General features: G+C 41.4%; 1 protein-coding gene across 1 annotated transcript in view; it reads right to left on the reverse strand.

The window, feature by feature from the left end:
* NIBAN1 (niban apoptosis regulator 1) overlaps nt 1-12,460 on the reverse strand; it is a 127,166-nt gene extending 114,706 nt beyond the window's left edge. Inside the window, exon 1 of the mRNA XM_081112135.1 lies at nt 12,010-12,460. Within this exon, the coding sequence (XP_080968261.1) occupies nt 12,010-12,064 (55 nt within the window). The 5' untranslated portion in view covers nt 12,065-12,460. The remainder of the gene's footprint in view (nt 1-12,009) is intronic.
* Nucleotides 12,461-12,750: the final 290 nt, after the last annotated feature.

Raw genomic sequence — 12,750 nt, forward strand, 5'->3', positions numbered from 1 at the left:
ACCAAGGTTAGAGGCCATTAGAGATCTTCAAAAGGTTGTATAGCTAGCAAGTGATGGGGCCAGAACCTGAACTTGGATAGTGTACCTGCAGAGTCAATATTCTGTTGAATTAAGAAAGCTGCACATTTCACATTCATGATGAATGTTTTATAAGAATTGACCTGCTCTGTACATTCTTTTTTTTTATTTTGTTCACTTTTCTAAACATGGGGCAAACATATTATAAATAGCATTTTGCACGTTTTTATTACAAATTTTAATGTCTTTCCCTTATTTGCAAAATACATCACATGTATATATTTCTCCTTTTAATAAACAATGCAATGTTCTAATATATCCCAGGAAAAATGCTGAGTTTGGCTATCAATGCATCTCAAGGCATCATGTGTTTTCATAAAAACACTGAAACATATGGAAACACTGAGAGTTTGCATTCTCTTTCTCAAGCACCCGTTGATGTCAGTAGCTGTGGTGATATGAAATAAGCATAGTGATGGTATCCCTCAAGACTGTCTCATGAAAGTGTCAAATAACAATACCGAAGAAATGAAATACCAAAACACGAGACATGTTAGTAAGAGAAACACTGATGTCGTAATGGGTCAGGAGGCATTCCTATGGTTCTTCTCAGAACTTAGAAATCTAAGGACCACTGAAAATGCAGAGAAATGCAAGTACAGAGAAAATGGAACATTCCAGAGTGTAGGTGACATATAATCTTTTCCAAAGTGTCTGAGCAAGGTACTATGTTATTTCAATTTCAACAGCAAATTATATGATTCAAAAATCACTTGCATTATTAAAAAGTCCTAAGAGGGGAAAGTGATGTATTGAAAATATAGCATTTAAGGTAAGGGCTTTTTAAAATCTAAACTCTTATCTTAAATATAATTTAAATACACAATGACCCAAATGCAATCCTATGAAAACTGGTGCTTTACAAAGGGAGAGTAAGTTGGAGGGAGAAAAATCCCATGGGAAGGAATATTCTAGAACCAAAAGATCATTAAAGATTCCAGACATCCTCTTAAGTTTGGCTACAGAGTCGAGTGGGAGCCAAGAAGAGAAAATGGAAGAAGAGAAAATTAAGCCCATCATTTATTTATTTTAATTGCTATCTACTCTACCACCTCCTGGCTGGGAGAAAGAGGGAGTCATGTTAAGTCCTAGGGTGACACATATTCCCATATCTTTCAAACAAAATCCTGGAGAGATAGGAATAGTTCTTTATGAGCTTAAACATTCAACAGGGGGACAGAGGAGAATGACCTGAGTGCTCCTTTTTTCTGCATTCATCAGAGAGTCAAGTACCAGCCAGTCTGTCTACCCACCTGTGAATGCAATTCTTCAATACCAAGGGAAAGCTATACTTAAGTTTTAAATTTAGGGCTGAATCATACGGTACATACGATTAAAAAAAGACTTGCCATTTTCAGGATTTTTACATATAACGCTGAATTACAGTATATTCTGCTTGGACTGGAAACTAAAAATTTGGAGATTTGGGGTTTCGTTTAATTTGCTTGACATTCCATGGACTATGAAAAGAACTCTGTACCAAGGTGTGGAGACCTGAGTTCCAGTCCCATATCTGCCATTATTAACTATGCAGACAGGGGTAGCTCACTCAGTCACTGGGATTGTAATTAAGAGATTGGGTTAGATGCTTCTCTCTCAAGTCCCTTGCAGCTCTATGAATCTTCTACAAATCTTTATTCAGAAACAAGAGTCTAAAATAAATATCATGTGAGCCACAGATGTGAGCCTCTAGGGTAATTTCAAGATTTCTTTGGCACATTAAAATTTTAAACAGTGCATTTAACCCACTAGAACCAAAAGAATATTGCTTCAATATGTAATTGCTATTAAATAATATTAATGAGACATTTTACATTCTTTTCTTTGTACCAAGACTTAAAAACCCAGTGTGTATATTTCACTTGCATTATATTTGAATTTGAACTAGCCACACTTCAAGAGTTCAATGGTCATACACGTCTACAGCTCAAGCTTAGAAGGCTTAAATGTTTCTTATCTAAAGATCATGTAAAGAGATAGCCTACCTTCAAAGTGAGAATATAAAGTAGAAAACCTATTCATTAAAATATTAGAGTCAACCTGTTGAGGGGATGTAAGAGAAGAGGTGATCAACCAAAGGATAGGACTTTTGCCCGCCCAGTGTTATTCAGTGGTTGAACATCGACCTATGAACCAGGAGGTCAGGGTTCGATCCCCAGTAAAGGCATATGCTTTGAGCCTCAATATGGGGTTGAGCCTCAAACCCAGGTGGGAGGCGTGCAGGAGGCAGCCCATAAATGATTTTCTCACCTCATTGATGTTTCTATCTCTCTCTCTCTCCATTCTTCTCTGAAATCAATTAAAAAAAAAAAAAGGATAGGACTTTGGATGGAAATTGCCAAACAGATACAGAAGGAAGCTAGGTCATGTGGAAACACTAAGGTTGAACAGGAACGGACCCTAGGCCCGGTCCATAAAACGTTGGCAACTAGTCTGCCACTATCCCTCCTCTTATCCACAGACACATGCAGGGTATCCAGTTAAGGTCTTTGTGCCCCTAAGAATAATGGAGTCACTAAATCGGGGTCCTACTCTAGAGTCTGTGAACCCTTATGGGATCTGCAGATAGAATCCAGGGGGTCCAAAAGTTGAACGAGAGAAGTAACAATTATTTTGATTAACTTCCAACTCAAATTCAGCATCTCCCTCAGTATTGTGTACAGGCAACAAACCATAGCAGAGTATAGCAGTGCTTGTGACTGTCATTGGTCGAGATCACAGATGCTTCACTGCACATTTCATGTGCTGCACGTCTTAGAAAAAAGCATTTCATCAAGATGACAGCAGTTATTAGACCCACCACAAGACCTTGCCATTAAACGCACAAAGAAGCCCATACGTCATTATATTACAGATTTTAAAAATATTTTGATAACTGCATTTTCATAAAATTGATTTCTTTTATAATCCTGTGAGGTTGTTTTTTTTCTTTTCATTAAAAAAATGTCATTCTGAGAAGGAATCCATAGGTTTTACCAGTCTGTCAAGAGGTCAATGGCACAATGTACTAGAGAGAAAGACTCTGGGTCCCTGAATGACCCCACCCCCCGTCTCTACCCCACAGGGGATCACATTGGATTGTATAATGGGTGAGCTATAAATCATTATCATGTCAAGCTACTGAGATTTGGGGAGTGTTAGAGTCGGGCCCATTCTAATATGCAACTGAAATCAGGCTTCAGGCCACTGGCAATTGCTTCTCTGCGACCAGATTCCATGCCCTGAAGACAGCGGTACTGGCTGTGATGTGCTGGTAAACTGGGTCCAAACAAACAAACAAACAAACAAACAAACATCTATCATGGCTGACTGCAAGCTACCAATATGATGTCACTGATCTCTGAGTTAGGAAGTGATGCCCAGATTCAGCGCTCACCAGCCAGTGTCCCAGCACACAGCTGCTCTCCCCAGACTAGAAAGCTGTGTTGCTACCGCCTGCCCCTGATTCGAGGGGAGGGGTATGTGTAGAATCTTGAGAATAATTGTTTAAAGGCTCCTGTTTAAACCTTTGTGCCTGACTCTTTCATAATGAATAAATAAAGCAGAATACCTTAGACGCAGTAATTTGTAAATGCAACAAGCTGTTGAAAAGAATCTAATTAGCACTAATTACAATCCTAGAATGTCCCAACAAATTATGCCATTGCTTCTGTAGAGGCATTGTGTTTAAACACTCTGAAACATTAATTAGTCTGCAGAACAAATGTGTGAGATAGGTATTATTTGGCAGCATCTGAAAGCCAATTATTTACTCTGGGAAGGCCTGATGCCATCTCTGATAGTAAAAACAAATTTATTAGCATAATCGTAGGATCGGGAAATCAGAGGATTATATGGCCTTCATTTCTGAGCTCTTTTTATCTCACTGGGCATTACTGCTTGTCCCCATTTTATATATGAGAAACTGATGGCAGACAGTTGACAGATTCAATATAATAGATTCCAGCTTCGGATTCAGTGAATCGTCAGGAGAGTATCATGCCTGCTCCTCAAAACTGAGAGCTCCATTTATGAGTCTTTTGTGTCTTGCTCCACAAATATAAACATTTTCTTCTATGGCAAAGAAGGTCCCTACAGCTACCGATTAACTTAAAGTTTTAAAGTGACATACTACGCCTGCTTTTACCTATTTGTAAGTGCCATATTTATTAGGTTTTGCTAACTTCTGGATGAATTTTAATTTCTGGATTAAGCTATTTATAATCACATCAATATTCACTTCAAAAAATAGTCCAATAATTTAGAATTAAGATATAGTCAAGCATTTAGTAAATGTTTCAGTTTATACCAAAGGATAAATTACTAGTTTAGCTCATAAAGTAAATAAGTCACTGTTCAAATCCTATCAAGTTGTTACTCCTTATACTCCTGTCCATTAAAGAAAAAGCTATGTGGCCCTGGCTGATGTGACTCAGTTGGGTGGAGTGTTGTCCAGTACAGTGAAAGGTCTCGGGTTCAATTCTGGGCCAATGCATAAACCTAGGTTGTGGGTTCAATCCCAGGTCAGGGCCCAGGTGGGAGGCAACCAATTGCTGTTTCTCTCTCACATCCATGTTTCTCTCTCTCTCTCTCTCTCTCTCTCTCTCTCTCTCTCTCTCTCTCTCTCTCTTGTTTTCTCTCTCTTCATTTCTCTTTCTCTCCAACATGCCCTCAGGTTAGGATTTAAAAAGAAAGAACAGAAAAAACTATGTAGAGAGGACTTGGGATTTCTGAAAGATCTGATATTCTGCTAACTTTTCTCTGAGACATTTACTTCCTGCTACACAGTAAGCATTCAATAAATATTAGTGTTTACTGTCATTATTATCATCACTAGAGGCCCATGCATGAAATTCGTGCAAGGGGCTCGGCCCTTGCAACCCGGCTTCGTCAGGAAGGTCGTTCTGCTGTTCCATCTCATTAGCATATTAGCTCTTTATTATATAGGATTCCTCAGACTAGGAGCTATCATTTTTTCACTAAGAATTGACATCCCATGTAATATACAGTATAGAAAATATAGTCAATAAATAATATTTTAGTATCTATGTATGGTGCCAGTTGGGTACTGGAAATATCAGGAGGCACACTTTGCAAAGTATATGATTATCTAACCACTGTGCTATACACCTGAAACTAATACAAAATGATATTGAATATAAAAATGTAATTTAAAAAATTTAATAAATAAAAAGATTTTTTTAAAAAGAATTGACATCCCAGTTGATAGTCATGCTCTTAGGTCTTAGTCATGCTCTAAAATTATTATTTACTTTAAGTTTAAACAGTACATTTCAAAAAATGTTACTCACGTAACCCTCTCCGATAAAACTATTTTAGATATGTATACTCCAGATAGTACACATTTTTCCATTGTTGCTAATGCAATTTATCTTAATCCAACTCCAAGCTCGTGTCTGCTTTGTTCAGGCAATGATCTGGCCATATCTCTCTAACTCATTCAGCATGGCTTACACAGGAAATTTATTTTTAAACAAGTGCGTTCAATTCAAATTGGGGAAAAACCTCTGAATTCTTTCGAGCTAATCACAGAAATTATCACTCATCCCATGTAGCCCCAAAGATAATGGCACGTGCAATATCCACAGTTTTCCTTCTGAGTCGATCCTGCTCATTTGTCTTGGCCCCAGACCAGCGCATGTCAGACCTGCTCTGCCCACTTCCCAGATCTATTGAGAACGCTGGTTACAGGCATATATTCTCCAACAGATATTCCAACAGACTTCAAAACGCAGTAGATAGATTGCTCTTTCTTAAAGACTGGAGAGAAGGATTTTTTTAAATATCTTCCATTTCTCTCCTCATCGTAGTCATGTTTTCCTCTTTAACATATGGAATATATTTATAAAAACTGTCTTAACAACCTTGTGTGCTAATTTCACCAGGTCTGTAATTCCTGTCTTTTCTATTGATGGGTATTTTTCCTTAGAGTTGTGGGTATTTTCCTGCTTTTTCATTTGCCTGGCACTTTTTGCTTGGATCCTGGATATTGTGAACTTTACATTGTTGCATGTGTTTTGTTGTATTCCTATAAAGAATGTTGGACTTTGTTCAGGCATGCAGTTATATTACTTAGGATCAGTTTGGTCCTTCTGAGGTTTGCTTTTACATTTTATTTTTTTTTATTAGAGTAGGTCCAAATCAGCCTTGAAGCCAAGGGCTAATTTCTGCTTGCTGCTACCGAGGACTCTATACAATGCCCTGCGTATTACGAGGTCTTTCTATTTTGGACGATGGGAGCATGAACGATGATCACCTCTGGATGAGTGCCAGGCATTGTTTGGCTCTATAAATCTAGAGACACAATCTGCTGTTCTAGAAAAGTTTTTGTTTTATATATTTTTTTAAATATATTTTTTGTTGATTTCAGAGAGGAAGGGAGAGGGAGAGATATATAGAAACATCAATGATGAGAGAGAATCATTGATCGGCTGCCTCCTGCATGCCCCACACTGGGGATCGAGCCCGCCACCCGGGCATGTGCCCTGACTGGGAATCAAACCCTGACCTCCTGGTTCATAGTTTGACGCTCAACCACCGAGCCACACCGGCTGGGCTAATTAGTTGCTTTTAAGAGCCATTATCTTTTGTGGGAGCTAGATAACTGAAAACAGTGGTTATATGAGGAGAGACAAAAAAGGGCTAGGATTGGGATGGAGCACCTGAAGCCTTCTAGGATAGCTTGTGAAATTCTTTCTTTTTCTTGACCTGGTAATGGCCACGAGGAAATTTGCCTTATAATGATTCACTAAGCTCTGCACTGGTTTTGTGTGGTTTTCCAAACTTATATTTTACTTTAAAACAAAAAATAAAAGGTTTATTAAAAAAGAAAAGAAAAATATCCATGTGGTTTGGCATAGAGACATTTACTCTTCCAAAATTCCTTCAGACTATGGACTCTTTCTAAATCACTTCAGGCTCCTAGTAAAAACTATTAATTTATTCTAATCCTACAGACATCAACCTCCACACATCCTCAAGCATAAGAATATGAGCTTCTTGGGTCCTAGACCTTGCAATTTGCAAAACTGAATTAATTGCTTTCACATTTCTAAATCTTTCCCTCTCTCCTCTAAGTGAGAAAAAACATGTAGTACCAAAAAAAGGCACTTTTATAAACTGGCTTGCATTTCCTTATTGGCAGAAACTTGCTAGTCCCTTTTTTAAATGAATTTTCAGTTTCAAAGGAGAAAATCTGTATTGCATTTGGAGTTTTGTTTGGTGGTGGTGGTGATGGTGGTGGTGGTGTGTGTGTGGTTTAGTTTGCAAATGTTAGCATTTTAGCTCTCAAGTCCTAAGTTTTACTAAAATGTTTTAAACAGACTGTAGCAGATGAATTATACTCTGTTATTCTTTTGTCTCCCTTTCCATTATTCTTTCATCTTCACTTCTGACTTGCTTTTCCATTCACAATGCAAACTGTTGTATGTACCTTGTTTCTTTAAATGGTATCACCCAGCTTCACTGACAAAATAAATTACAATTTCTGATTAGGAGATTAAAATTCACCATCAAAGTTCACACTGCATATTTTGTAAAACTTTCACAGTGCATTTATTTTAGTTATATTAGAAACCACTGTTATGGTTGAGCTCCTGCTGTTGCACTTTCCACCTGGGAACCAAAGATTACAACAGGAGTAAAACTACAATCAGTTCAGTAGTCCACAGCAAAAGTATACTTAAAAATGAAAAACATTAAAACCACTATTGCCATGTTAGGACTTTATATTATTTAAAGCACCCTTGGTAATGCAGCCAATGACCATAGAAAAAAGAAGTGCTTCATTGAGCAGATCTTTTTTAAAATATATATTTTTTATCATTTATTTCAGAGAGGAAGAGAGAGGAAGAGAGGAAGAGAAACATCAATGATGAGAGCGAATCACTGATTGGCTGCCTCCTGCATGCCCCACACTGGGGATCCAGCCCCACCCCAGGCATGTGCCCTGACCAGGAATCCAACTGTGACCTCCTGGTTCATAGGTCGATGCTCAACCACTGAGCCACCCCAGCCGGGCCAGATCTTGATTTAACGTCTGTCTCTATGAGTTTATCAAAGCATAAATGGGGACCCAAGAAGGAAGGTCACTGTTTCTCCCACAAGTACAGGAGAAAATGTGAATGTGTCTGAGTGAGTGTCTTTATTTCTGTTGAAGCTAAGAAATTCTCAATTCACACTAAATTCCCAAAGTCTTGGTTTCCGTCCACAAAATCTAAAGGTGGTCAAAAGTAATTATGGCCACTAGAAATTCCCAACCTGCAGTCATTTTCCTAATTTAAAACTCCTACTAGCTTCATTGGTAGGTTGGCAAGCCTGAAGGCATTTTTTTAAAATATGTATTTTTTTATTGATTTCAGAGAGGAAGGGAGAGAGATAAAAACATCAAGATGAGAGAGAATCCTTGATTGGCTGCCTCCTGTATACCCCCAACTGGGGATTGAACACACAACCCGGGAATGTGCTCTTGACGGGAATTGAACCTGGGACCCTTCAGTCCATAGGCCGACACTCTATCCACTGAAGGCATTCTTTTTTTATCAAAAGACAGTATGATCAATATAGGTTTGTGTGTTATTTATACTGGGTCTGCCCCTTCTTTCTTCCATCCCTGCTCCTCCCATCGGGGAAGCTGCAATCCCTCATTTCTTAGGAGAGCCCATTCATTTCTGCAAATTAGGAACTGAAACAAATACTAATGTTATAATCATTGCCCACTTCCTACTGCCATTACTAGCCAGATAAACTGGACCCTAAGATAACTTTGTCATAATTATCCAGATAAGTCAGACCAGGTCTATGCCCGTCTCCTAGCAACAAATCCTGAGTGAAGAATAAGCAACTGTGTGGACTGGTGCGACACACCTACACTGAGAAGCCTGCAGACATGCACAGCTCTCCTACCTTTCACTCACCTGGTCTATGAGGACTTCACTCTCGATACTGTTATCTGAATAGTTTCTATACAGCCACCTAAGTTAACTCTTACAGTACACATCTAAGAAAAGAACTGTTTTCCTAACTGCTACTTGCTGCTACCAGGCCTAGAAGTGCCCAGCAGCCCCCACCCAGGACCTGTGTATCCCACAGTTCTCAGCTGCAGCACTGATTTTCCAGTACTTTCTGACCCTCCATAGGATTATGTGGAAGAGTTTTCAGAGTTTTCTTTTGATAAATTAACAATTAAAGGGTAATTTTTAAAAGGAAAAAAAAAATAGTGCTTAAACAGGAAAATATTCTGTTTTTGAAGATATAGTTCACTTCTGAGCATACCAACAGTTTAAGAAGGAAAAAGGAATAAGACATCAAAAGAGAAAACTGTCTTAAATTGGCCACTGGTACCTAGATTGTCTAAGCTTTCTTTCTCATCAAAAGAAGACACTTTTAGGTCATTCCCTGAAATCTAACAGATGACACCGCCCATGTGCTTATAAGTTGGTCTCTATTATTTATTGGTAAAAACATCTTATCAAGGGAAATTATTGAAAGTCTTCTAGAAACAATTCTGAAAAATTATTTTGTTGTGGGAAATGTGAATGTGGAAGTAATTTTCAAAACTAGCATCGTTGGAAATGAAGTAAGTTTTTAACACTTCTGATACCCCTTTACCTAGAGATTTAATAAATTCTAAGAAATAATGTACTTTCAAAACATCCATGTGACAAAGATCACTATTCACACACAATTTTGAGGCACACAAACCAAATGGCAGCTGTTCAATGATTCACCTAAAAGTAAATGCTGATTCAGACAGCTGTTTCTAACACATACACGATGAAGTTAACAAAACTCACTCCAAATATACTGACTAGTTATTCTCCATATGTTAGCAAGTTTATCAAGCTTGAAAGAAACTTATTGTCTCCGCACAAGAGCTTTCAAATCTATATATAATATTTCACTGGCAGCTACTTTATGAGAAATGGGTCATAAAAATGTGTTTAATTTTTACTGTCACACTTTCAATCATTCCGCTTACAATTAAATCATAGCTTGAGAAAGGGCTAAAGAATGGGCAAAGCCAAGAAGATAGTTTGTTGTTTTTTTTCAGGGATCAGGAGCTTCAAAGCCATCAGGAAATCCCAGCCCAATGACCTTCATTTGCTCATGCACTAACAATCCACAACACCATGCATTTTTCCAATGCACTTTTCTTCTTTGGCAAGACTTGTATGCTCAAATGAGGCAATGTCTCATTTTCCCTGGAGGCATTCTGATTTTAACTCTGCTCTTCCTGACATACCTTCAAAGTTCCCTCCCTAACAAAAAATGAGGAGATGAAATTGAACAAGACTAGAGGATGCAGTCAAGGTCACCCAAATCCTTCCTGGGCACTAACTCTCTCCTATCTCTTCTGTGTAATAATCTAATTTCAGAATTACAAAGGTAACACATGCTCTGATCACATGAGTACAGTGTCTGCACCAACAATAACCATGACCCTGAGGTCTTCTTCAAGCAAGCTGATCCCTCTCATGGCTGGTCTTCCAGTGATTACTGTAGATGGCCATGCTTCAACATCAGGTGTTTTTCAGTGAGATTAAAATCTTACAACATAAGTGCCAGAAACATGTTTTGCTAATAACTCAAAGGCAGCGCCTTCACACTATGTTCTACATGATTCTTTCAGTCCCCTGCACACTGGTGAAAAAACAATCCTCTAGCCAAATGCGTAAGGCTAAGGTAGGCTTAGTTTAGCTCTTTTACTAATATAAGCAAGTCATCCATCTTGTCCCCATTTTACATAAACAACAGCCAAGAGATACTTGACCACATTTTATCCACTTGACAGTATGGAGTGTGGGTGACCTTCTAGCTCCAAAAACACCAGGGCAGGAATCTGCAGAATCAATGCCACTGCGCTCAAGTGCCCCGACTTGATATCCTTTTCAAATGGGTCTCAGTGTTGTGGTGGCTAAAAGCAAATATGGAATAGGAACCCTAAATATGTGTTTTCTTCTTAGAAAAAGACCTAGGGGGCCAGACAGAGGTAGTAGGAAGAACCGAGCCATTTCTTAACAGAAGTCGGGTTTCAGGCCAGAGTTCCGTGCCTCTTTTAGAAACTATTTCTAAAACCAGAGAAGCATTCAATTCTAACCAAATGTTAGGTAGTGGCTGCGGGCAAGGTTGTGGGGAGTGAAGACAGGGAGGCCGAGTACCACCCAGGAGATAAGAGTCATGATTTCCTGCAGTTTCACTTCAGTTCAGGTTTTTCTCTTCTGCCTCACACTCTTTTCTGAGTCACCACATCTCTGAAATTCTCTCAAAATGAGTTTCTCCTCCCTCTCAGTGACTTTGGCAACAGTTACAAAATATTTTCGTGTTCCTCTTTTGCGTCCCCCCCGTTCTCCGGGGAGGGAAAGGAGCCTTACAACCTGGGCGCACTATGGCATTGTCCCTTCTGCCTCTGATGAAACCGCCCCCCCCCCCCCATGGACTCTTTGAAGTTCAAGTGAAACCCTGGCCAAGGCCGCGTTTCAGAAAACCAGGCCAGCATGACCAGGAGGGAAATTCTGCTCCAGGGGCCGGGAATCCCCAGGGAAATCTCTAGAAACCAGGGATATCCCCGGTTTCTGCGCGGCAAGCTCAGAAGGAGCTCAGAAGGAAGAAGCCCTGGGCCAGGACGGACAGGTGTTTCTGGACGGAGGGCAGCCCGGACACACACACACCCCAGCCCCCCGGGGCCCCAGCGGAGGAAAGGAGGTCCTGCCCCGCCCGCAGCCTGCACCTGCCTCTCCCCGCCCTCCAGCGGCCCTTCCCCAGCATCCCCGGCGCCGCCCGGGCCCCCCGCGCCGCCAGCTGCACCCGCGCCGGGTGGAACCTGGGGACCCCCGCGCCCGCAGGTAGAGAGCGGGGCGTGGCAGCCGGGGCGCCCCCTCTGGGGCCAGTGCCCGGGCGGCCCGTCTGGCCCCAGGGCCCCCCGGGGCGTACCTCGGATGTAGGCGCACTTGCCCTCGTCCAGCTGGCTGGAGGCCGAGGCGCCCATGGCGGCGGTGCGCGCGGTGCGGGGCGCGGCACGGACGGCTCCCTCCGGTGGGCACCCGCTGCTCGCTCCCGGCGGCTGATGCGACGGGCCACGGGGCTCTGCAGCAGTTAAAGGGCAACTTCCTCCGAGAGGCGCCGCCTTCTGGGACGCCTCCTCCAGGCCCGCGCCCTCCTAGGAACTGGGGGCCGGCCCCGCGCCTTCCCGCCCTCGCTCCGCTCCGCCGCTGAGTCCCGAGGGGCTGTCTGGTCTGGAAGGACGTCCCGCGCCTTCACTTCGCCGACTTCTGCTTCTTATTCTCAGCGGTTCGGGGCGGCCGAGAAACACCTCGCGGTAAGTGGATCGTTTCCCAGGGGACTGGAAAGGCCTGTGAGCTGGAACCTTCCCCGCTCACGTCTCACCAGGCGGAGTTCTAGACTCACGGCTTTGCACAGCCTCTGATACAAGAAGCAAGAGTTCTTCTCAAGCACCACCGGAGAACTTGTAAGAAAATGCAAAATGTCAACTCCCTCCCTCTTGGCCTCATCTACACACACACACACACACACACACACACACACACACACACACACTTAGAAACTCTGGGAGTGGGGCCCAGCAATCTGTGTTTTCACGGCACTTCAGGTAATTCTGACACCTGCTGGAGTTTGAGAACCAAGTGTAAACTGTACCTTCCTGCAGGCAAGAAG

Source organism: Myotis nattereri (genome assembly GCF_964212035.1).
Source record: "Myotis nattereri genome assembly, chromosome: 18".
NCBI classification, from domain to species: Eukaryota; Metazoa; Chordata; class Mammalia; order Chiroptera; family Vespertilionidae; genus Myotis; species Myotis nattereri.